At 32.1% G+C, this 27,356-nt stretch overlaps 1 protein-coding gene across 49 annotated transcripts in view; it reads right to left on the minus strand.

Moving 5' to 3' along the window:
• LOC145295927 (tudor domain-containing protein 7-like) overlaps positions 1-27,356 on the minus strand; it is a 336,149-nt gene that overhangs the window by 15,722 nt on the left and 293,071 nt on the right. For all 49 annotated transcript variants that reach the window (XM_080141773.1, XM_080141767.1, XM_080141753.1 and 46 more), the window contains 6 exons: positions 26,674-26,774; positions 25,490-25,639; positions 23,129-23,224; positions 20,315-20,427; positions 16,664-17,339; positions 2,177-2,254 (listed from right to left, as the gene is read on the minus strand). In XM_080141773.1, the coding sequence (XP_079997899.1) occupies positions 2,177-2,254; positions 16,664-17,339; positions 20,315-20,427; positions 23,129-23,224; positions 25,490-25,639; positions 26,674-26,774 (1,214 nt within the window). The remainder of the gene's footprint in view (positions 1-2,176; positions 2,255-16,663; positions 17,340-20,314; positions 20,428-23,128; positions 23,225-25,489; positions 25,640-26,673; positions 26,775-27,356) is intronic.

Here is a 27,356-nt window from a genome sequence, read left to right on the forward strand (position 1 = left end):
AGTAGTATGTTCAAGTCGCTACGAGAACTCAATGTGCCACCAGTACTCATCCGATGGATTGAGTATATGGTGAGGCACAGAACAGTTCAAGTAGAACTATTGAGGGCAACTGTTAAAAGGGAAGTAGTTAAATGAAACCTCCAAAGTGGGATTTTATCACCTTTACTATGGAACTGTATGCTGAATCCTCTTTTAAAGGAGTTTATAAATAGGAATATTTATGCCCAGGCTGATGCTGATGACATCGCAGTGCTGGTCTCGGGTTCAAAAGCATCATTGGTCAGACACATTGCCAAAATGGCATTAAATATTCCTAATAAATGGTCTAATCGAAATGAATTAGAATTCAGTAGCCGTAAAACAGAAATGGTCTTGTTTACATATAAAAGGAATTGCCAACTTGGTGACCTTTTTCTGAGTGGACAGAAATTGAAACTTTCGTAGGCGGCAAGGCTGTTAGGGGTAATCCTGGACAGTAAGCTAACCAGGAAAAGCCACATAGAAAAGATTTCCTCCAAGGCGACTGCAGCCCTTATGCAATGCAAACAAATTGTGGGGAAAACCTGGGCAGTTAACCCGCATGTAATGAGGTGGATATACATTGCTATGGTATGTCCCATTTTGTCGTATGCATGTGTTTCCTGGATCCGCGGAACAGAGAAACTGTACTTGAGGAAGAAACTCCAGAAGGTACAAAGACTTGCTTGTTTAATGACTTCTTTAGCATATCCGAGCACACCTACTGGAGCATTGGAGATGCTGTTGAATATCCCTCCTATTAAAGAATTCCTGAAGGCAGAAGCGATACGGGGATCCTATAGAATAGATCTCATGGGTCTGTGGTGGTCAAGATCTGTTGGAACTACTGGAAAAACAAAGAGTCACGTGGATTTGTGTAATGAGGCTAGGAAGGAACTACCGCTCTTATATGTGCCGGGTGACCTTATGACTAAAACCAGATCATTTGAAAAGCATTTCACATGTATGGTTTATGACAGAACAGGCGCAAGAGATTACGAAAAAGAGCTGGAAAGCAACGTAATCAAATGCTATACTGATGGATCTAAAATGAATGATAGGATTGGTGCGAGTGTTTATATAGAATACTCAAACCACCTCACCTGTCAAAAATCTTATTATCTTGGTAAACTGAGGACGGTCTTCCAGGCAGAAGTCTGCACTATACAGGTATCATCGGATACAACACCAGTCATGAGCTGGCACTATTAGATGTGGTACCAAACACCACCTCCGCCTTCACCGAAGAGCAGGATCTCAGACCTAAGTCTGACAAGTCAGCTCTAACATTCGGTAAACATCACGACAAAAACCGAAGAAGAAGGAGAGATAGCGCATGTTTAAGGCTTTTGAATCTGAGGTTCTGATCATGAAAGAGGTTCAGCAACAGGAAATAGCTATCCTTTCAGATAGTCAGGCAGCTATTAAAGCATTGGAGAATAGTACGGTAAGATCCCAAACCATATTGTGCTGCATTGAAAATCTAAACCATCTAGGAAAAGAAAACCGCATATCTATTTCATAAGGAGAGTTAAAAAAAAATTAGTTATTAAAAAAAAGTTCGTTTTTTTAATTATAAAAAAAAAAACGATACACGCGATTGAACCTAAAATCTTTCCACCAACCCCCGGTACTCTAACCGTTACGCTAACATGTCATATTGGCAAAATCACAGTAAAAAATATTTATATACAAAAAAAAGTTATGCAAAATAAAAAAAAAAAGCGTTAGTCACTTATGTATGTACTTACTCTCCTGTTTGTGAACCCACATATTTTGTTGTAACGTTTTTTCTACTGAATCAATTTTTTCGAAATCTTTTTTTCAAAATGTAGCTAATGATGTGTTCTATCCAACTATATAACCTGTTTTAAATTTGGTTGCGAACGGAATTAGTGGTGGGGGTTTGAATGTGTCTCGATTCATTCAATTTCGGACTTAGGCATATATTCAACCACTACCGTGGTTGAATGATATAAAAGTAGACAACTTCAAAAATAAACCAAACATTTTAAATTAAGTGTTAACAGAAAAGGACATCAAATAATAACATTTTTATTTATGATATTAAAATTCTTAGTTTGAAAATTACCATTAATCTGCTTTTCATGCCACTCCCTTCTAGTGTAGCTTAGAACCAATATAAAGACGTTCTTACCTTTGGTTGTGCATTCATTTTGTCTGACAATTTATTCATGAGACTGTCTCGGTCATTTCTGGAATGAAAAGGTATCACCTACAAAAAAATTAAAAAATAAAAAATATTTCATGGAAAATTATAGAGAAACCATTAACTTATTTTCAGATCTTCAAACATATCAAATTGATGACGATGAAAAGTTAATTCTTTGGTATGATAGTTGATAAAAAATATATTTGGGAAGATGGTGTCATGACAACAAGACATACTACTTTATCCCTCCCCCAAGGAGGTAATGCATAGGAGGACCGTAGTATAATAAAAGAGATACTACACTACCTCTTCACTAGATTGTGCATTGAATGATAGCACATTCTAAGAAAATAGTAAATTGAATTGTGTATTATTAATAGAAGTAATAACATACATTCAGCTTCAGAACGATACCAAATCTCTATTAGTAATAGAAGCAGTTATAGTCAGTTAACATACTTCCTAACTTCTGGCATAGTGGCATTGGAAGCAGTAACAAGACAATTCAATTCCTTCACTTTTTTTTTCTTTCACACCTATATCTTCTCTGTACATGTACCCTGTTTTTATTACGTTTTCATATCTTCCTTTTTTTCTTTTTATAAACATGCATTTATTATATAAATTTCAAAAGGAAACTATCTTTATAATTTTATAAACATGCATTTATTATATAAATTTCAAAAGGAAACTATCTTTATAATTTTATAAACATGTATTTATTATATAAATTTCAAAAGGAAACTATCTTTATAATTTTATAAACATGCATTTATTATATAAATTTCAAAAGGAAACTATCTTTATAATTTTATAAACATGTATTTATTATATAAATTTCAAAAGGAAACTATCTTTATAATTTTATAAACATGCATTTATTATATAAATTTCAAAAGGAAACTATCTTTATAATTTTATAAACATGCATTTATTATAGAAATTTCAAAAGGAAACTATCTTTATAATTTTATAAACATGCATTTATTATATAAATTTCAAAAGGAAACTATCTTTATAATTTTATAAACATGCATTTATTATATAAATTTCAAAAGGAAACTATCTTTATAATTTTATAAACATGCATTTATTATATAAATTTCAAAAGGAAACTATCTTTATAATTTTATAAACATGCATTTATTATATAAATTTCAAAAGGAAACTATCTTTATAATTTTATAAACATGCATTTATTATATAAATTTCAAAATGAAACTATCTCTATATTTTTATAAACATGTATTTATTATATAAATTTCAAAAGGAAACTATCTTTATAATTTTATAAACATGCATTTATTATATAAATTTCAAAAGGAAACTATCTTTATAATTTTATAAACATGTATTTATTATATAAATTTCAAAAGGAAACTATCTTTATAATTTTATAAACATGTATTTATTATATAAATTTCGAAAGGAAACTATCTTTATATTTTTATAAACATGCATTTATTATAGAAATTTCAAAAGGAAACTATCTTTATAATTTTATAAACATGCATTTATTATATAAATTTCAAAAGGAAACTATCTTTATAATTTTATAAACATGCATTTATTATATAAATTTCAAAAGGAAACTATCTTTATAATTTTATAAACATGCATTTATTATATAAATTTCAAAAGGAAACTATCTTTATAATTTTATAAACATGCATCTTCTTCTTCTTCTATATATATAAAAGGCAAAAATCGGTGTGTATGTATGTATGTATGTATGTTTGTTTGTAACGCTAAAACTTTTGACAGACACAACCAAAGTTGACAAATTAGGTAGCATATTGCACCTTGATCACCCGGATGACAAATATCGAAATTTCACGTCAAACGGACAACTAGAAGGGGGTTAACTGATCATTTTTCTCCCAGGGGGGCCCCCCAAAAAACCTGTCATTTTAACATTATTCATTAGCTGTCACGTGACGTGACGTCAGCTCAGTAAAATGTCGGCTACGCTGAGCCTCTGACGTACATTAAAGCTGCCTGCGAGGAGTATCATTGATACTATAACACAGTTAAATATTAGTTTAAGAGTCGAACCGTTATTACCAACGGATTTATCGCACTTCAAAAAGAAGAATCCCAAAATTACATAAAAATTGACGTAGGGAAAATGTTTTTATTTTTGCTTGAAGTTTTTTACCGGCGAAGAAAGATGACTATGCTCTTTGCTATAGTTTACCATGTAAACAAGGCTTTAGCCATTTTGTTTTTACCTCCTAACTCTGTTAAACTGGAAGGGGGAGGGGTGGCTATCAGTATAAGGCCGCTTAAATACACGAAAATTACTTTTATACGAGTTTGTTTTCTTATGAATGGAACCGCGTTTATAGGGGGGAGGGGGGAGGAGGCAATGTGCACAGTCTCCCAAGCATTACCTACTATAAAAAAAGATGCACATTTACCCTCTTCTCTCACCCTCTTTCTCTCTCTCTCTCTCTCTTTCTCTTCTCTCTCTCACTCTCTTTCTCTATCACCCTCTTCTCTCTCTCTCTTTCTCTTCTCTCTCTCATCCTCTTTCTCTCTCTCTCACCCTCTTCTCTCTCTCTACCTTTTTCTCTTCTCTCTCGCACCCTCTTCTCTCTCTCTCACCCGCTTCTCTCTCTCTACCTCTTTCTCTTCTCTCTCGCACCCTCTTCTCTCTCTCACCCGCTTCTCTCTCTCTACCTCTTTCTCTTATCTCTCTCTCTCTCTCAACCTCTTCTCTCTCTCTCTCTTACCCTCTTCTCTCTCTCACTCTCTGTGTACACCTTTTTCTCTTCTCTTCTCTCTCTCTCTGACCCTCTTTCTCTCTCTCTCACCCTCTTTTTCTGCTCTCTCTCACCCGCTTCTCTCTCTCTCTCTACCTCTTTCTCTTCTCTATCACCCTCTTTCCCTGCTCTCTCTCACCTTCATCTCTCTCTCTCTACCTATTTCTCTTCTCTCTCTCTCCCTCTGCTCTCTCTCACCCTCTTCTTTCTCCCTCACCCTCTTCTCTCTCTCTCTCACCCTCTTCTTTCTCCCTCACCCTCTTCTCTCTCTCTCTCTACCTCTTTCTCTTATCTCTCTCTCTCACTACCCCTCTCTCTCTCTGTCTTACCCTCTTCTCTCTCTCTCTACCTCTTTCTCTTATCTCTCTCTCTCACTACCTCTCTCTCTCACCCTCTTCTCTCTCTCACCCTCTTTCTCTCTTACCCTCTTCTCTCTCTACCTCTTTCACTTCTCTCACCCTCTTTCTCTCTCACCCTCTTTCTCTGCTCTCTCTCACCCTCTTCTCTGCTCTCTCTCACCCTCTTCTCTCTCTACCTCTTTCTCTTCTCTCTCTCTCACCCTCTTCTCTCTCTCTTACCTATTTTGTAATATATATATATAGATATATATATTGTACAAACTATTGTACAAACTATTACCACTTATCAAGGCCTATAGGCCACTCGAGGATGAAAGTTTAAAAGTGCACAGTAGTCAAATTCGGCAAAGATGACGGAACCGCTTTAAGAGGAGGATGAATTATTCAGTGACTCCAACCTATTTTGTTACATATATGTATGTATATATTTTTGTAAAAAATATATATTACTACTTATCAAGGCCCATAGGACACTCGAGGATTAGAGTTGAAAAGTGCACAGCAGTCAAATCTGGGAAAGAGGATGGAACCGCTTTAACGGGAGGATGAGTTATTCAGCGACTCCAACCTATTTTGGTATATATATATTTATATCTATATTTATTTTTAAATATATATTACCACTTATCAAGGCCCATAGGCCACACGAGGATGAGAGTTTAAAAGTGCACAGTAGTCAAATTCGGCAAAGATGATGGAACCGCTTTAAGAGGAGGATGAATTATTCAGTGACTCCAACCTATTTTGTTATATATATGTATGTATATATTTTTGTAAAAAATATATATTACTACTTATCAAGGCCCATAGGACACTCGAGGATTAGAGTTGAAAAGTGCACAGTAGTCAAATTCGGGAAAGAGGATGGAACCGCTTTCACGGGAGGATGAGTTATTCAGCGACTCCAACCTGTTTTTTTATATATATATTTATATCTATATTTATTAAAAAATATATATTACCACTTATCAAGGACAATAGGCCACTCGAGGATGAGAGTTGAATAGTGCACTGTATAAAAAATACGGTAAAGAGGATGGAACCGCTTTAACGGGAGGATGAGTTATTCAGCAACTCCAACCTATTTTTTTTAATATATATATATATATATACTTTTATTAAAAAATATATATTACCACTTATCAAGGACAATAGGCCACTCGAGGATGAGAGTTGAAAAGTGCATAGTAGTAAAATTCGGGAAAGAGGATGGAACCGCTTTAACGGGAGGATGAGTTATTCAGCGACTCCAACCTATTTTTTATTTATATATATATATATATATATATATATATATATATTTATAACAAAAATATATTACCACTTATCAAGGCCCATAGGCTACTCGAGGATAAGAGTTGAAAAGTGCACATTAGTCAAATTCGGGAAAGAGGATGGAACCGCTTTAACGGGAGGATGAGTGATTCAGCGACTCCAACCTATTTTGTTATATATATATATATATATATATATATATATATATTTTGTACAAACTATATATTACCACTTATCAAGGCCCATAGGCCACACGAGGATGAGAGTTTAAAAGTGCACAGTAGTCAAATTTGGGAAAGAGGATTTAATCGCTTTAATAGAAGGATGAATTATTCAGCGACTCACACCTGTTTTGGTATATATATATATATATTTATAAAAAAATATGTATTACCACTTATCAAGGCCCATAGGCCACTCGAGGATGAGAGTTAAAAAGTCCACAGTAGTCAAATTTGGGAAAGAGGATGGAACCGCTTTAACAGGAGGATGAGTTATTCAGCAACTCCAACCTATTTTGTTATATATATATATATATATATATATATATTTTTCATAAAATATGTATTACCACTTATCAAGGCCCATAGTCCACTCGAGGACGAGAGTTGAAAAGTGCACAGTAGTCAAATTGGGGAAAGAGGATGGAACCGCTTTAACGGGAGGATGAGTTATTCAGCGACTCCAACCTTTTTTTTTATTTTGTAAAAAATATATATGACCACTTATCAAGGCCCAGAGGCCACTCGAGGATAAGAGTTGAAAAGTGCACAGCAGTCAAATCTGGGAAAGAGGATGGAACCGCTTTAACGGGAGGATGAGTTATTCAGCGACTCCAACCTATTTTGGTATATATATATTTATATCTATATTTATTTTTAAATATATATTACCACTTATCAAGGCCCATAGGCCACACGAGGATGAGAGTTTAAAAGTGCACAGTAGTCAAATTCGGCAAAGATGATGGAACCGCTTTAAGAGGAGGATGAATTATTCAGTGACTCCAACCTATTTTGTTATATATATGTATGTATATATTTTTGTAAAAAATATATATTACTACTTATCAAGGCCCATAGGACACTCGAGGATTAGAGTTGAAAAGTGCACAGTAGTCAAATTCGGGAAAGAGGATGGAACCGCTTTCACGGGAGGATGAGTTATTCAGCGACTCCAACCTGTTTTTTTATATATATATTTATATCTATATTTATTAAAAAATATATATTACCACTTATCAAGGACAATAGGCCACTCGAGGATGAGAGTTGAATAGTGCACTGTATAAAAAATACGGTAAAGAGGATGGAACCGCTTTAACGGGAGGATGAGTTATTCAGCAACTCCAACCTATTTTTTTTAATATATATATATATATATACTTTTATTAAAAAATATATATTACCACTTATCAAGGACAATAGGCCACTCGAGGATGAGAGTTGAAAAGTGCATAGTAGTAAAATTCGGGAAAGAGGATGGAACCGCTTTAACGGGAGGATGAGTTATTCAGCGACTCCAACCTATTTTTTATTTATATATATATATATATATATATATATATATATTTATAACAAAAATATATTACCACTTATCAAGGCCCATAGGCTACTCGAGGATAAGAGTTGAAAAGTGCACATTAGTCAAATTCGGGAAAGAGGATGGAACCGCTTTAACGGGAGGATGAGTGATTCAGCGACTCCAACCTATTTTGTTATATATATATATATATATATATATATATATTTTGTACAAACTATATATTACCACTTATCAAGGCCCATAGGCCACACGAGGATGAGAGTTTAAAAGTGCACAGTAGTCAAATTTGGGAAAGAGGATTTAATCGCTTTAATAGAAGGATGAATTATTCAGCGACTCACACCTGTTTTGGTATATATATATATATATTTATAAAAAAATATGTATTACCACTTATCAAGGCCCATAGGCCACTCGAGGATGAGAGTTAAAAAGTCCACAGTAGTCAAATTTGGGAAAGAGGATGGAACCGCTTTAACAGGAGGATGAGTTATTCAGCAACTCCAACCTATTTTGTTATATATATATATATATATATATATATATTTTTCATAAAATATGTATTACCACTTATCAAGGCCCATAGTCCACTCGAGGACGAGAGTTGAAAAGTGCACAGTAGTCAAATTGGGGAAAGAGGATGGAACCGCTTTAACGGGAGGATGAGTTATTCAGCGACTCCAACCTTTTTTTTTATTTTGTAAAAAATATATATGACCACTTATCAAGGCCCAGAGGCCACTCGAGGATAAGAGTTGAAAAGTGCACAGTAGTCAAATTTGGGAAATTTGTTATATATCTATTTTTTTGTTACTTAGGCATTTCCACTTATCAAGGCCCAGATACATCTCGAGGATAAGAGTTAAATGTGCACAGTAGTCAATTGGACAATAAGGCCCAGAGGCCACCCGAGGATAAGGGTTGAAAATGGCAGTAGTTAATTGGACAACATAGTAATCGTTAGTAATGGAAAGTCGGGAAATTTGTTATATATATATTTATATTTTGTTTAGATAGGCATTACCACTTATCAAGGCCCAGAGGCCACTAGAGGATAAGTGTTGAAAAGTGCAGTAGTCAATTGGACAAAATATAGTAATTGTTAGTAATGGAAATTCAGTAAATTTGTTATATATATATTAATATTTTGTTAAATACGCATTACCACTTATCAAAGCCCACAGGCCACTCGAGGATAAGGATTGAAAAGTGCACCGTAGTAGTCGGTTGTAATGGAAATGCGGGATATTTGTAATATACCTATTTTTTGTTACTTAGGCACAACCACTTATTAAGGCCCAGAGGCCACTCGATGGTATTACCACTTATCAAGGCCCAGAGGCCACTCGAGGATAAGCGTTTAAAAGTGCAGTAGTCAATTGGACAATATAGTAATCGTTAGTAATGGAAATTCAGTAAATTTGTTATATATATGTATATTTTGTTACATACGCATTACCATTTATCAAGGCCCAGAGGCCACTCGAGGATAAGGATTGAAAAGTGCACAGTAGTCAATTGGACAATATAGTAATCGTTAGTAATGGAAATTCAGTAAATTTGTTATATACCTATTTTTTGTTACTTGGTCATTTCCACTTATCAAGGCCCAGAGGCCACTCGAGCATAAGAGTTAAAAAGTCCACAGTAGTCAATTGGACAATAAGGCCCAGAGGCCACCCGAGGATAAGGGTTAAAAAGTGCAGTAGTCCATTGGTCAATATAGTAATCGTTAGTAATTACTACTTCTCAAGGCCCAGAGGCCACTCGAGGATAAGGGTTGAAAAGCGCAGTAGTCAATTGGACAATACAGTAATCGTTAGTAATGGAAATTCAGTAAATTTGTTATATATATATATATTTATATTTTGCTAAATACGCATTACTACTTATCAAGGCCCAGACGCCACTCGAGGATAAGGGTTGAAAATATTCAACAAATTTTTTATCTACAGATTAGAAAATTTGTATATAGGGTATTCAGACATATGGAATATATCTAGCATAATCTATCTATTATATCTATAAAAGTCAGAATGTTTGTGTGTGTGGGTGTGTGTGAGGTAGAGAGAGAGAGAGAGAACAATTCTTAACCTATATATTCAACAAATTTTTTATCTACAGATTTTAAATTTGTTATAAAGGGTATTCATACATATGGAAATATATCTAGCATAATCTATCTATTATATCTACAAAAGTGAAAATGTGTGTGTCTGTGAGAGAGAGAGCAATTCTCAACCTATATAATCAACAAATTTTTTATCTACAGATTAGATAATTTGTATATAGGGTATTCAGACATATGGAAATATATCTAGCATAATCTATCTATTATGTCTATAAAAGTGAGAATATGTCTGTGTGTGAGAGAGAGAGAGTAAGAACAATTCTCACCCTTTATATTCAACAAATTTTTATCTACAGATTAGAAAATTTTTATATAGTGTATTCAGACATATGGAAATATATCTAGCATAATCTATCTATTATATCTATAAAAGTGAGCATGCGTGAGAGGAGAGAGAGAGAGAGAGAACAATTCTCAACCTATATACTCAACAAATTTTTTATCTACAGATTTGAAAATTTGTATATAGATTATTCAGACACATGGAAATATATCTAGCATAATTTATCTATTATATCTATAAAAGTGAGAATGTGTGGGTGTGTGAGAGAGAGAATGAGAGAGAACAATTCTCAGCTTATATATGCAACAAATTGTTTATCTACAGATCCGAAATATCACATTTGTATAGAAGTAGAAATCTGGATACCTATTCTGATACCTAATAAAAGAAAGGACACTCTTTGGGGCGGATTTTGATGATAACAAGTCACTAATAAGAAATTATAATAAACATTGAAATAATTTAAGAATTTTATCAAAATAAAATTGCATGGTAATCACCCAATTTCTGCCACAAAATTTTGATTGGCAAAACTCATAAACAGAATATATATATTTTCTAATTTCATCTTTTTTTTTATATAATCTGATTTGATGTTTTCCTTAATATTCAAATCACTATATTTTGCTGCTTAATATCAAATACAGCAAATGAGTTATTTTTTATGCATCAAACAATTACATTTTCTCATTCATCCAAACTAATCACTGAACATCAATTTCATATTTTCTTCACTAAAATATTACTGTGCTTGATGTCATCAAGTGGAGCGGATCATTTTTTTTTCATTTGTTCACACATTTTTCCAATTTATATATATTTTGTCTAAGATTCTTAGCCTATGTCATTGCATACCAAGCTGTTTATTAAAAGTTACGGTTCACTGTAAACACATACGTTACACCAAAATAAAAACGCTTCAGATAATGTCTTGATATTCAATTAAGTTTCTCACATGACATCTTATGAAGTTAGTAGAAATGTTACAGACTTTTGAATCTCAAACACTTTCAATACTGTGCACTGATATTTTCTTTTTTGGAATATAAGCACATTCATGATTTTTTTTTACAAACGTCAACAAATTTCACAATGTGTAGCAATGTACTGAAACAATTATAAAAATATTTGTTTTTATTTTGGATGATGCAGGGCATCCGAAGAGAGATTTTTCTAACAAAATGAAAGTATAATTTTTAGCAATAGGTATCTAGGAAAAGGCCACTACATACGTTATAAATTCCAAATTTCCACAACCTGGCAAATACTGGTACACGCTAGCAAATTTAGATTTGCAATTACAGAATATGATTCTAATTTTTTCCTTTGCTCTTTATTCTAACACTACACTAAGTTTACTGTTTTATTTCGCTACAGTTGATATTGTGTAGAACAATAAGAAAATCATAGTGAACAATGCATTCAACAAAATTTCACACACATTTCTAGATACCTATATCTAATAAGTTCAAAAGAAAGGACACACTTAGGGAGGTATTTTGGTGGTCAAGTCACTAAATAGAGATTAGCTGGTTTCCCGGCATAGCCCAGGATGTAATAAAGATTGACTGAAATACATGTTCTAGCTGGTTTCTAGGCGTTGCCAGGGATGTAATATAGACACATTATGTTGTATATTACCTGTTCTCTTCTCCCTAAGGTAAAACAATTTCATATACATGCTGTAAATTACCTATGCTAGGGATAAAACATGAACAATACCAGTCCGGGGGTAGATAAAACAAATAATACATAGAGATGAAAGATTCGTCTCCCCTAAGAATAAAACATATGTTCAATATCTGCTTTTGTTTTTTCATTGTTTATACGGTCCCGAGCAACGCCGGGTAGCCCTGCTAGTCTATATATATAAAAGCCAAACGTCTGTGTGTATGTATGTTTGTTTGTAACGCTAAAACTTTTGAAAGACGGAACCAAACTTGACAAATTTGGTATCATATCGAAGCCCCATCACCCGGATGACAAATATCGAAATTTCACGTCAAACGGACCACTAGAAGTTGGTCAACTGATAAGTTATCTTCGAGGGGGGCCCCCAAAAAACCTGTCATTATCTATATATATATAAAAGACAAATGTTTGTTTGTAACGCTAAAACTTGAGATGAAAGATTCCTCTCCCCTAAGAATAAAACATATGTTCAATATTTGCTTTTGTTTTTTCATTGTTTATACGGTCCCGAGCAACGCCGGGTAGCCCTGCTAGTTTATTATATAAATTTCAAAAGGAAACTATCTTTATAATTTTATAAACATGCATTTATTATATAAATTTCAAAAGGAAACTATCTTTATATTTTATAAACATGTATTTATTATAGAAATTTCAAAATGAAACTATCTCTATATTTTTATAAACATGTATTTATTATATAAATTTCAAAAGGAAACTATCTTTATAATTTTATAAACATGCATTTATTATATAAATTTCAAAAGGAAACTATCTTTATAATTTTATAAACATGCATTTATTATATAAATTTCAAAAGGAAACTATCTTTATAATTTTATAAACATGCATTTATTATATAAATTTCGAAAGGAAACTATCTTTATAATTTTATAAACATGCATTTATTATATAAATTTCAAAAGGAAACTATCTTTATAATTTTATAAACATTTATTATATAAATTTCAAAAGGAAACTATCTTTATATTTTTATAAACATTTATTATATAAATTTCAAAAGGAAACTATCTTTATATTTTTATAAACATGTATTTATTATAGAAATTTCAAAAGGAAACTATCTTTATATTTTTATAAACATGCATTTATTATATAAATTTCAAAAGGAAACTATCTTTATATTTTTATAAACATGTATTTATTATATAAATTTCAAAAGGAAACTATCTTTATAATTTTATAAACATTTATTATATAAATTTTGAAAGGAAACTATCTTTATATTTTTATAAACATTTATTATATAAATTTCGAAAGGAAACTATCTTTATATTTTTATAAACATTTATTATATAAAGTTCAAAAGGAATCTATCTTTATATTTTTATAAACATGTATTCTATATATATAAAAGCGAAAATGTATGTATGTGTGTATGTTTGTGTGTCTGCTAAAAACTTTCGACAGACACGACGAAAATTCACAAACTTGGTATCATATCGAAGCCCCATCCTTTGCTCGAAAAATATCGAAAAATTGGCCAAACAGGTTCATTTTTTTACGCCGAAATCGACAATTCATAACAGGGTGCAGGGGTCAACAAAAACGGTCTTCTCGTGACGACGAGCGGTTCTACGCATGCGTCAGATGACGTCATGACCTGATTTACTTTGAACAGTTGAAAAACTGAAAAAATTTCATGTACGTCGCGTTAGGTCAGTTGATTAGCGCGTTGGTTCATTATCTAAACGTTTTGGGTTCGAATCGTGGCGTGAGATGTCTTTTCTTTTTTTTTTTTTTCGATTTTTTTAATTTAAATATTCAACCAGTTTATTTAAGCCATTTTTCACGTAACGATCGTTTTTCTGTTTTTTTTTTTTTTTTTACTTCGCTTATCCACCCCGACCACACACCCAAAAACACCCGGGTATCCACCGATTTTTTTAAATTTTAATATCAAAACAGGCTTATTTAAGCCATTTTTCATATGTTCGTTTTTCTGTTTTCATCGTTCGTTTGCCTTACGTTAGTTTTTTTTGTGTTTTTTTTCCCCGCTTAAGTTTTAACGTTTTCTTTTTTTACTTCGCTTATAACAAACAAACCTGGTCATTGACATCGTCGTAACGCTCGACGACTTCCGGGCGCGCACCTGTCAATCTGGTTCTTACTTAAATAAATTCAAACATCTTTCAGTAACTTATTCTGGCTGGCCGATTTTATTTTCAAACTTCGTCTCAGAGCTTCGGGTTTTATCCTACCAACTTTTACCCCCACCCGATTTCTTTTTTATTTAACACCACACACACCTACAAACACCTGGGCAATGCTGGGTACCTCCCGCTAGTTATTATATAAATTTCAAAAGGAAACTATCTTTATATTTTTATAAACATTTATTATATAAATTTCAAAAGGAAACTATCTTTATAATTTTATAAACATACTAACAGTTCAGCTCGGCTTTGCCAGGCCCTTTGTACTGTTCATAACTTTATGTGCATATATATATATTAAAAAGTTTGACTCATGTCCAAGTAACCTACATCTAAAATTTCAAATGCTTTAACCCAAAATTGGCAGAGGAGTTTGGTAGAGTCTGCAAAGGTCAACTTTTTCAACTTTGACCTCTTGGCAGCCAAATTTTCGCCCAAAAACTGATTAAAAAGCTTGCTACATGTCTGAATACTCTTTATGCAAAATCTTGAATATTTAGACCCAAAATTGGCTGAATAGTTTGCTAGATACCACAAAGGTCACATCTTTTGAACTTTTACCCCTTGGCAGCTAACTTTAGGCCAAAAACCGATTAAAAAGCTTTCCCAATGTCTGAATATACTTTACGTAAAATTTCAAATGTATAGACCAAAAATTGGCTGAGTAATTTGGTAGAGACAGCAGAGATTAAATTTTTTTTTTTTTAAGTTTGACCCGAATTTTGACCCCTTAACATTTATTGTTTTGGGCTCAAAAGTTTGATCCATGTCCAACTAATCTACATCTAAAATTTCAAGTGTTTAGACCCAAAATTGACAGAGGAATTTGGGAGAGTTTTCAAAGGTCAAATCGTCAAACTTTGATCCCTTGACAACCAAATTTCTGGCTGAAAACTGATTAAAAAGATTTTCCCAAATCTCAATACCCCTTATGTCAAATCTTGAGCCTGTAGACTGAAAATTGACAGATAGTTTGGTAGGGAAATGTACATACACAGACAAACACAAACAATTTCACTTTTATAGATATATATATTCCTTATAAAATTTCAAATAAAATAAAACCTTTTATTTTTTAATTGTTATTAAAAGTGCGAATAAGGACTAATTGTGTTATTTTTATCGCAATAATTTTGTCAATTTTTATTGTATACTTTTTGATAATATACTTTTCTTATATTTTATTTCAATAAATCGCTTCACAAAAGAAATACTGAAGAATAATAAAAGTGAAGGAACTGATTTGCCTTGTAACCGCTTCTGGTAACGCTACACCAGAAGTTAGGAAGTACGTTAGCTAGCTGTAACCATAGTAGCAATAGTATAGATCTGGCTTCAGACAGACGTCAAATCTCTATTAGTAGTAGATGTAAAAATATAGGTTTGGCTTCAGACAGACAGATACAAAATCCTGATTAGTAATAAAATTAATAGTATAGTTGCTTCAGATAGATACGAAATCTCCATTAACAATAGAGATGAATTCTGGGAGTGTGCTCCTAGAAATAATGATTTAAATGTTCCGTTAAACAAGTAATGATTATACCACAACTTAAGATTGAAATTAAATGTTTTTATATCTGTCTTATCGTGATGGCTTTGATATGTATGATTATCGCTGGCAAAAACCAACAAAGGATAATCAGCATCTTATGACAAATCAATTTTAAATGAAAACTTATATTTATTTCTTACAAATAATATCATCATATTCAGTTTAATATCTGTTTCACATGTTGGCATGCATTGGACAGCTTATAAAAATTGACTTTCAATTGACTTATGTCTAACCAAGTCTTTATATGGCTATCTCTTAACTGCATCCTTATTTTCTATGTTTTCAATCAGTCAATTTTATTGGCAAAAATATATCAACGTACAGCAAACCAAAGAAACCGACCTTGCTATCTCAACTGTTCTACATCTAAACTAAAAATTTTCATCCATTCTTTCAACATGGCCATACCACTGAATCTTTTGCAAACATCTTTCAATACTGCCCAAATTTAATCTCCATCTGAGGTTATCAGAACTGAGCCTGTCTTTAAGGCTCTTATTAAACATCCAACATATGTTGATATCATTTCCACCCATGCAATGCACATCCTTAACCCTCACTGGCCAGGTTTCATTTCCCATACATGATCATATTGCATACACATGCCTGATAGACTCTTCTCTTGGTCAACAGTGGCAATGCTCTGTTGGTCAACAGTAAAAAAAAAAATAAAGAAAAAATACTTACAACAAAATTGTTGGGGTCAGATATAGAATCGACATATCCAAAGAAGACTTTTGGGGACGAAGGCACTTGAAACGTTTCTGGAGGTTTTAGATTATCATAAGCAGCTTTTGACCAGAGGTCAGTTTCCAGTGTTGACTTGCTATCACAATTTGTTATCACAGTGTTATTCTTTGATGGGGTTACGACCTTTGAAATGGAATCAGAATCTGAACTAGGCAATGGCGAGACTGTCACTTTCTGCTCTGACTGTTTGTTTGAGAGAGTAGATGTTGGAGACAGCTCGCCAGAACTGCTGGTTGGTGATGAAGATTTTACAGGGCTTTTCAAGTCAGATTTCGATTTTGTGCGTCCATTAGTCAGATTTTGTACAGAATAAGCAGCTGGGGAATTTGGATTGAGACAGGATGGGGGGCAGCTGCCCGGAGATGAAGTTGTTGGTGACGTGGTAGTAAGTGAATCCTTGGAGTCAGACTCCTTCATGACTGTCTCTAGGGTGGTGGAAGAAGTCAGAGATAATTGTGAGAGGGATGAACTGGACACAGTCTCGGTGCCATCTGCTAATAAACTGCTTATGAGGTCAGTGCCACCTGCCATTGCACACTTTGCGGCAACATCGTTAATGTTCACATCTTCAGCTCCCATTGTATCATACAAAACCGCATAGATTTTGTTTTCTCTGCAGTTAACAAAAAAAAAATATAAAACATTATTTTAGCAAGAGAAACAGAAGATTAACCTATTTTAGCAGTTCAAAAACTCAATAAAAAATAAACGTGTAAATTTGGCATCAGTTATCTCGATGCATGAAAGGAACACAAGTTACTCAAATGTAATGCATTTCCAAATCTAAATAAAAATAGAATACACTTTTAAAGGAATTTCGTCTTAGAATCAAATTTTTTTAGATATGGATTGATAATTGGGATTATTCAGACTACTGTTCTCATCATGGATGTTGTTCTCACAATGTTTCGGCTGATGTAACCTCTAACTTTCTTAAAATGCACCTGCTTGAATTCAAGAATCATTATGTCAAATTAGGGAATCTGTCAAGAATTTTTAACTAAACCCTTTAATTAATCCACAAGGGTAGATTTTTCTTGTTCTATCAGCTATAACCAGGTAGAAGCCTCAAGTAATTCTTAGTTATACTCTGATATCACCTGTACTGTGAATTGAACCTATAACCTCCAGAAGACTAGCACTTGATTACTTGTATTCACAGGCATTTCTTTGCCAGTCTTTTTTCAAAATTTTATAGAAAAATAATTTTCTGTTTATTAGTTATTTTGCTCAATTGAAATTACATTTTGCACTAAATTAGCATTTTTTGACTGAAATTTCTTGAAAAACTTTGACAGACACAAAATGTGATGATTGCAAAAGCCTTTTATTATTTAAAAAAATTTTTAAAAGGAATAAAGATTAATCAGTTTGAGAAATGATCAAATAAATTTTGTAGTAAAATTACAAATTAATAAATTTAACCAAACCTAGCACTATAGCTATGTCTGTGGGAACTACAAAATATGATAAATACATTATTCACCGAGTATTTCATTTTCTAACCGGTCTCAATCAAATTGTCATGATTCGTAAACAAATAGTAGTCACTTCTAAAAAGAGGGTTTGGTATGTTTCGGCATGGCCAATTCGGTGTCAATTTAACGCTTCATCGTAATAGTAAAAGTTTTATTTATATTTAAAACATTAATTCAGAGTAAAACAATATATATTTTTTCTTTGAATAAAATTAAAATAAATTGTTTAAAGTAAAAAAAAATTCTTTAAATAGACCCATTAAATATAATATTTTCTGAAAATATTTGAATTTATTATGTGTATATTATTTAAAAAAAATTTTTTTTTTCTGGAATAAAACATTTAAAAATTTTAAAAATAACAATTTTTAACTTTTCTTAACTTTGAACTTTTTTTTATTCTTTTTAAACATAAAAAAAATACTTATGAATTAATAAAAAGAATGACTACAAAGAACACAAAATTTATTTTTCAGTCAATTTTTAAAAAATTTCAACTAGAGTTTTTTTTGTTTGTTTTTTTTTAACTTAAACATGAAATAGTGTTTTTTTTTAAGTATATTGAAGTTATTTATTTCATAGTTATTTGCTACACCCTTCAAAAAATTAATACGGTCTAATGATTCAACTTCTATTCTGATTTTTTATTCATTCATCAACATCTCTATATTTTTCAAGTTTTTGTGGAAGAGGATATCCAGTGATTAACTTTCCAGAAATGCATCAGATCCCTTCTGAACTTTCTTTAAAGCATCTATAAATTTTCAGATGGTAGGATGATGCATCCCTATTTCGTACTGTAAACATCAATTGGCAACTTTGGCTTGAGTGTAACCACTAAAAATTTGATTTCTCCATTAGAAAAAACAATGACCTTTTTAAGGTGAGGTTCCATACTGAGATTGCAAGCCACTTGAAATCCTACAGAAATTATGACCACTAAAGATAAGACATCCTAGTTAGTTAATTTTTCTATTCATAGATTAAACAACAAATAATTTTCAAGTAAGCTTGCTGTGTGGCCTACCTCAAATGACTAATCTTTATCTCTACTTATATATAGCTCCAAAATGGCTGGGTCTTTTTTCTATTTTTTATTTTTATTTTTTAATTTCACAAAAATGAATTTGATGTGTCTGGGTGGGAATGTTCTTAGGTTTAGGTTTTGTATTGGAATATTGCCGATAAGTATCGAAAATAATCTGGTTAAAGAAGGAACAGTCAGATTTTTACCAAAGTTAACACCCTTATACAGCCTAACACCACAAGTGTATTTGAGAAGTTTTATCACCTCACAAGCAGAAGGGCCTGGCATATAAAATTAACAGTAGGTTTTCTGATAAGACAGGGGTGCATTTGAAATGAATGTTTCTTTTTAGAGCACAATTGACCCATGATACTTGCCTTTTCAATTTTAAACTTTAATTCAAACCACTATATAAAAATAATTTCATAAAATCAACAATAAGTTCTCTACAGTGCAATGTAGACCACAATGTACTCTGGACTAAGTCACTGCAGGGAGGTATGTGAAGCTTCCTCCTGGTGCACCACAGTGGGTCCCTGATTAGAGCAGGCAATCAGTTGATTTGATTGAAATATTAGTGATTTTACCAATTCCAATGATAAGTATTGGAAGTGTAAAACATTCATTGATTCTCATTCAATCCCAGGCAACATTGGGTGTCCCAGCTAATTTGGTGTTTGAGTCAGCTGACGAACAAGCTGTGAAACCTTCTTCTCAAGAGTGATTTTGTTTCGGTCATATACTGGATACAGTCAGGAATTTAAGGGGACCATTCTGTTGTTTTGTGTTCAGTTCAAAGTGACTCTCATTCTGATTGCAAGTTTATTGTACAGAGAAACCAAGTATTATCGTACCTTCAAAAACTAAAATGTTATTGTTTTAAAGTTTAAAGTAGTAATCTTATTTGGACGGGGAAAACCCTTTGTTAGAGCACTGACCAAGACAGCATAATTGACACTAATGTCAGTGTCGAAATGAAGCAGAAGATTCAAACAAAAGCAAATGATCGAAGCTGTGTAATGAATGCACACAAACACAAATTCACACATGTATTGAGAAAGGAGAAAATAGAATTATTCTTACTTTGTGACAGCTTCAGCAACACAGGTTTTTCCCAGTGCCATGTCAAATAACTTCTCAATGGCAGTAATATTTGCAGAATATTGTCCTAAGCCGGCTAGAACACAAGGAATAGCCTAAAAATAAAATTTTTTTTTACATAAGTTATGTCCATATATTTGATACATGCACCATATTGGAATATCTAGAGCTTTTAGAGAATCAATTGTATATTGTTGGATTATATTCTATAGTTGTCGCCATAATTAAGTACATATTTTTTTATAACTGTTGATATTTAAGCATTTCTTCTTTTTTGTGTATCATTCGAAAGCATCAATTGTACATTTTATAGAACTTAACAAATCCAAGCTGCTATTGCTTAAGTGCCACTGAAACTGTGCACCAAAGTATACTGCTCAGTACATGAAAGATTAGCAAAGTGTATTGAGTTTTATGGGGAACACACAAAACTTTAATAAATATTTTGATAAATATGTCTTATGTTGCAAACAAACTAAGTGGATCCTCTGTTAGTTTCTATATTGCAGTTGCATATTTCTTCCAGCTTATATTTATTGTGTTGAAATAAAATTTGATTTTGGAATTATAGGCCATTGAAACAAATATTGACCAACATTTTAAACATCTAGCACATGAATTATTATCATTTCAGTTAATAAGATACAATGGACTAAATAGAGATAAATAAATAGGGTCAGAACAAACTAAAAACGACATATATGAAGAAATAAACCACAAAGCAAATTAGACTAGTAATGGATTGCTATTAAAAAAGCAACCCCACACGAAGAGATTCCTTTGTACATATGGAATATAATTTATGCTTTCGATTTTCCAACACCTTGTATAACACTTAATTACAAAGACTCTATCATTTTTACATGAAAATATTGTTATTGTTAAAAAAACATGTAATTGATAAAAGGGTTTATTGTTGCTTGAAGCAATATAAAAAGTTGAATTTTTTAAAAGTCGATTCCAATATAATTGAGAAGCCTTTCAATACGAGGCAGTGGTAAATAGATGAAATGACAATATTCAAGAATTTCATGTTTACAAATCATAATGGTATGGTGTCATTTAATTTTAGTTTTCAAGATATATATCCTTTTCAAAAAGAAATCTCCATTCAATTCAGAGTGTGTTTTTGAAAGGATTGAGAAATTATGGGCTGTATTTTGTAGCAGTCTCATAGAAAATATATTTATTATATAAACTAACAGTTCAGCCCAGCTTTGCTTGGGCCCTATGTACTGTTCATAACTTTATGTGCATATATATATATATATATATATATATATATATATTAAAAAGTTTGACTCATGTCCAGGTAACCTACATCTAAACTTTCAAGTGTTTAAACCCCAAATTGGTGAAGGAGTTTGGTAGAGTCTGCAATGGTCAACTCATTCAACTTTGCCCTCTTGGCAGCCAAATTTTCGCCTAAAACTGATTAAAAAGCTTGCTGCATATCTGAATACACTTTATGTAAAATTTCAAATGTTTACACCCAAAATTGGCTGAATAGTTTGCTAGAGACTGCAAATGTCAAATCTTTTGAACTTTGACCCCTTGACAGCCAAGTTTTCGGCCAAAAACGAATTAAAAAGATTGCCCTATGTCTGAATACACTTGATGTAAAATTTCAAATGTTTAAACCAAAAATTGGCCGAGTAATTTGGTAAAGACTGCAGAGGTCAATTTTCTTAAATCTTGATCTCTTAACATTTATTGTTTTGGGCTCAAATCAAAATTAAAAGTTTGATCCATGTCCAAATAACCTCCATTTAAAATTTCAAGTATTTAGCCCACAAATTGGCAGAGGAGTTTGGTAGAGTTTTCAAAGGTCAAATCGTTGAACTTTGACCCCTTGACAGCTAAATTTCTGTCCGAAAACCAATTAAAAAGATTTTCCCAAATCTCAATATCTTATATTAAATCTCAAGTCTGGAGACTGAAAGTTGACAGTAGACTGGTAGGGAAATGTACATACACACACACACACACAGACAATTTCACTTTTATATATTATATAGATAGATAAATACTTGTTGTACTCATCCGATATGTCTTACTTGTTTGTTATTAAATTAATATACATGCATTATATTTTTTTATGACATTTTATTTGATTTGTTTGATTTTCTACTTAAATGTTAAACATTAATATTTGTTTGCAATTTGTTATGAGGAAGTAACTGGTGTGTACTAAATTAGGTATTACCTTCCTTGGTGAGGAATGTATTTGATTTATTGCTTCATGTCAGTGTGAATCTGGCTAGACATAAGACGCTTATCTCCATAGAGAGGAAAGAACAAATGTAACAGCATTGACTATTTTATATTCATAAACATTTTAGTTTTTACACAATTGAAAATATATGGGAACATACAGCTGCAACCAGGAAAGAAGGGCCATGCAAATATGGTAAGCTCTCTTGGGAGTCTGAGAAATGACCATAAAAAGCAATCTGACAGAGGATCATGTCAGAGTTGTGACAGAACTGGTTGGAATTGCCCTGGAAGGTTTTTAGAGTTCAACCACAATCTCTTGAATACAAACGTTGATGCCAATTTAAAATTCCTGTGTCAGGGGCTTGCAGAGATATTGAGTTCCAAAAAGTTCCACTAGTGAACCTTTTTAATATGTTCTATTTTTATCCTTTAAAAATGCCCAAAACATTCTAGATAATCCAATCTTTAAAAATTCCTTCAACGCTGAATGATTTTCAAAAATACAAAATAAGACACTCCCTACAAAATGAAAATTCAAGTAAAATTGTTTTATCATTTAAAAAAGTTAAAAAGGCATACCTGATAAGGGAGGTAGTTCAGTCTGGGTTCTAAAACACGCAGTTGGTCAAGGTATAAGTCATCAGAGTCTCCATGGTCCAGGAACAAACATTCTGCCTAAATTGGAAGCAAATAAAGTTTCATTTTAAGTTTTTTTTATTTAAAATAAATGAATCAAACTAGATTGTTTTCTTCATTTATCACACCTAGATTACCATCAAAATGCCTGACTATTATTTAAATCAATAATATAGACTTTTGAAATACTACATATGGGAGAATATGCTTTTTGCACATATATATTGTTAATGGGACCAACCATTCGGTTATATAAAGAGAACAAAATACCAAACCTATTTGTATATATAATTTGCATAACTATTGTTTAAATTATAAATTAACTTTTGTTGTTATTCATTTGTAATTTTATTGTACCATTTTTCTTTATATATACAATAGTTTTATCAATATTAACAGCAATTAATGATTTAAAAAAAATGGATAAATTACCAAAATCTTTTTAAAATTATGTTCATTAATTTTCAAAAGAGGTATTTTAAATGAAAACTAATAAATTTTAGCTAGTTAGAAAGAAAGAAATACCAACGAGGCATAAGAGTTCATGGGGAGATGGTGACAAAGTGCTCTCTCTCTCTCTCTCACTCTATCTGGTTGCTATCAGCAATGTCAAATTAATTTTGTAACTTTTACTTTTTTCAAATAATAGTAATTGTTATGAATCCACTATTTGTGAGCATTCCTCAGCGCATAAATTACATCAAGCGTGATATTGTCATGTTCCTCTCCGGGGCGATGCTAAATGATCATCGAAATCTAGACACGGGACATGCAAATCTGAGGTATTTTTAAAATTTCAGCATGGAAACAAAACACCTTCCAATCAAATTAACCCTTCCGTTTTAGATGTGTAGGGGTACTGGGGCAACATGCAGAAGACTGAAGAAATTAAAAATCACTTTTAAATCAGCCTTAGAGAGGACTTTATAGAATCTGGCTGACCATCAATAGGTGTAAAAACAAAAAAATAAAGATGAGAATTCTTATTTCTATTAAAATGTTCTTACTGGTGAAGGGAGAAAAGCAAGCAGCTTTGCTTAGTGTCTCAATGAGACATGAAATGAATCATTTCATCATTAGAGATTAAAATGCTGATTCAAGATCGGAAATTGATGTACCTCTAAAAGATATGAGTAGAACGTGCACTTTTGTCACAGTGTGTGCGTCTCCTCACGACGACAGAATTCAACATAGGATTATCCATTGAGGACAGTAAATTTGACTTATTATTCAAGCATCGTGTATCCAGCACATCAAAGAAAGTGAGTGTTATATTTCAAAAAAATCTGAGGATTTTATTTATCTGGATATACAATCGGGGAAAATACTGGTGAAGCAAATTATCTTTCTTCTTGGTTTAATCGGAATATTTTTATCAGTTGTTTGAAGAAGTTGTTGAATTGTTCTTTTCTTTTGAAATTGTAATTTGAACGACTTTATAAGTGGCACCTATCAGCCCACATGGTGACTCGTATTTCTTTTGGCAGCCTCAATAACTTTGCATCAACATTGTGTCCTGCAATCAGGACTTTGAGTGACTCATTTCTCCTCATCATTATCATAATTTCTATTATTCATTTCTTTCTTTTTTTTCACCTTCATTACTTGGTTGATTTTTATAGAAAAAATAAATAAATAAATATATATATATATATATATATACATACATACACACACACACACACATAAAACATATTTTTGCCTTTGAATCAGTGCTCTCCTTTTCATTTGCCTCCACTGTTGATGTGCATACTTTTACTAATCTGACACTTACATTTCCAGTCACTACTTAGGGAATACAAGGGTCATCAACCTATGCACAACTCTGTGTCACATGGAGATTTTCTCTCATAGGTTTTTACTTGATGGGAGAGAGCTGGGTGGTGCATTTTCGCTGTGCAGGTTTCTGAGCAAAGATATAACACCTTGTTCTCATCAGTTGCCAACAAGCAGCATTTAGTGATAACTGCAACCTATGGCACTACCAGACAGCATATTAAAAACCTATCTTCATCTTTGTAGTTTTATTATAAATACAACATGCATGTTTCTAACAAAACACATTTTCAATGGAAATCGCAATCGTCACTCATCTTAGAAAATAGTGTCCTTTAACATATAATTCCATGTTGCCACTTTTTTTTTTTTTTTTTTAAACTTAAATTGTTTTTTTTTTTTTTACAATATATCAGATTGACCACAAACTAACCATCGTCATTTTTTTTTTGATTTTATAATATAAACAAGAGAGAAAAGAGCAGAAATACAGATTTTAAGAGTTGTAACAATACAAGAATCTCTTACTTTATTTCTACTGCCTTTCAGTGCAAGTACTTTGACTCTGTGGTAAAGGCCATCCACTTGGGCACCGCAGACGGCTCCTTCACGGATAGGTTCTTCAGGGGCTTCAGGGAACCATTTTTCAATTTCACTCTCCAATTTTTCAAGCTCATCCTAACAAGCAAAGCAAAAAAATAGTCAACATTTTAGCCTTACTCACCCAAATGAGCATGATTAAAAATAAAAACGAAACCAAAATGTGTAATTTTTTAAAATCAGTAAAATTAAGTAGGAATTGACACCATTTAAAGAATTTTATTTAACAATTTTCCAATAACTATATTATATAAATCAATTTTTTTTATTTTTCAAATTTCAACGTAAATTAGGTTAAATCCAAATTAACATATTCGCTTATTTTAATTAAGGATAATATTATTTAATTACAGTTAATAAAATGAGTAAAAAAATATTCTACTAAAGGTTAACTATAAATAAACTATTTATAAAACAGTTGAGTTAGCAGGTTCAGTTCACAGGAAAATCAAGGAAAATATTGGGGGGGGGGGGTTATAAAATAGGCCTGTGGAAAGAGGAATAAAATCGTGGCTAGAAATAAATTACTTTGCAAGTCAATTTTTAAAGCCATCCAACTCATACCACCATGTAAAACGGATGTTAAACTGAATATGACGATACCCATAATGAGGATTGAACAACCAACCTCTAAAAAGTGGTCATCTCTGTCAATGTTAGAATTTAGCGTTTTTACCTGTTGTGCGATGGGTCCATGTTAAAGATGGAACAGTAATCTAAATAATACAAGTTGCAAATCTTTATGTTGAATAATCCAAGATAGATTTTTGTTTTGTCAGCCATGACCAGGTAGCATTTTTGTCATTTTTATCTCATTTTTAATACTTCATGTAGTGAGAGTTGAACCTACAACCTCCAAAAGACTGACTTATATCTGATAATTATTTAAGAACTTTACCTGTTGTGCTACATGTTCATGTTTTTTTATTATTATATTGTAAAAGCAAATAGGCAAAACCAGTCAACACATCCAATTTAAAGAGACATGAAAGATGGCCATGCTTAAGTAATAAAAGTAATGCGAATGGGACAAAGAAAGAACATTTCACATTCTGGGGACAAAATGAGGATATGATCCCTCCACCTCCATCCTCTTCCATGCAAATACTCACAGAGTAATTTTCTCCAACCAGCCGGATGATGACATCAGTGGTTGATGACAGATACGACACATAAACATCCCAAAAACGTTCACCGGGAAGAGTGAGCGGGGCTAAAGATTAAAAATAAAAATCAGACAATGTCAGAGGGCAAAAAAAATTAAATAAAAGATAAAAATGAAGATATCTACGCATATATGAATAACATTATGTTACTACACCTCATGTATGTGTGTGTATGTATATATATATATATATATATATATATATACACACACACACACACACATATACATACATACACATACATATTTTGACTCCAAGTGACTTATATTTGAGATAAAAATTCAATAGATTACTAAAAACAAACTTTTAAAAAATTTAATTATGTAATTAAATCCACCGAAATTCATTTGTTTCTTTTTTTCAATCACAGATTTTAATCTTTCATTAACATTTTGTGACCCTCGAAAATTTATAAGAAATTTGGAAACATGTAAAAGTTTGAGAACTATTTACTCCCAATAATTTTATAAATATAGATTAAAACATTCATTACTATGATAAAATTAGTTATAATTAAAAAAAAAAAAACAAATGAATAAATTATCAATGTAATGAACACATGATAGTCTAATTAGTGAACATTCACAAACCTAATTTTGTTTTAATTTGAAAAAAATAAAATAAACAGC

The sequence above is a fragment of the Euprymna scolopes genome, chromosome 16 (assembly GCF_053919585.1).
Source record: "Euprymna scolopes isolate OS-2025 chromosome 16, ASM5391958v1, whole genome shotgun sequence".
Taxonomy (NCBI): domain Eukaryota; kingdom Metazoa; phylum Mollusca; class Cephalopoda; order Sepiida; family Sepiolidae; genus Euprymna; species Euprymna scolopes.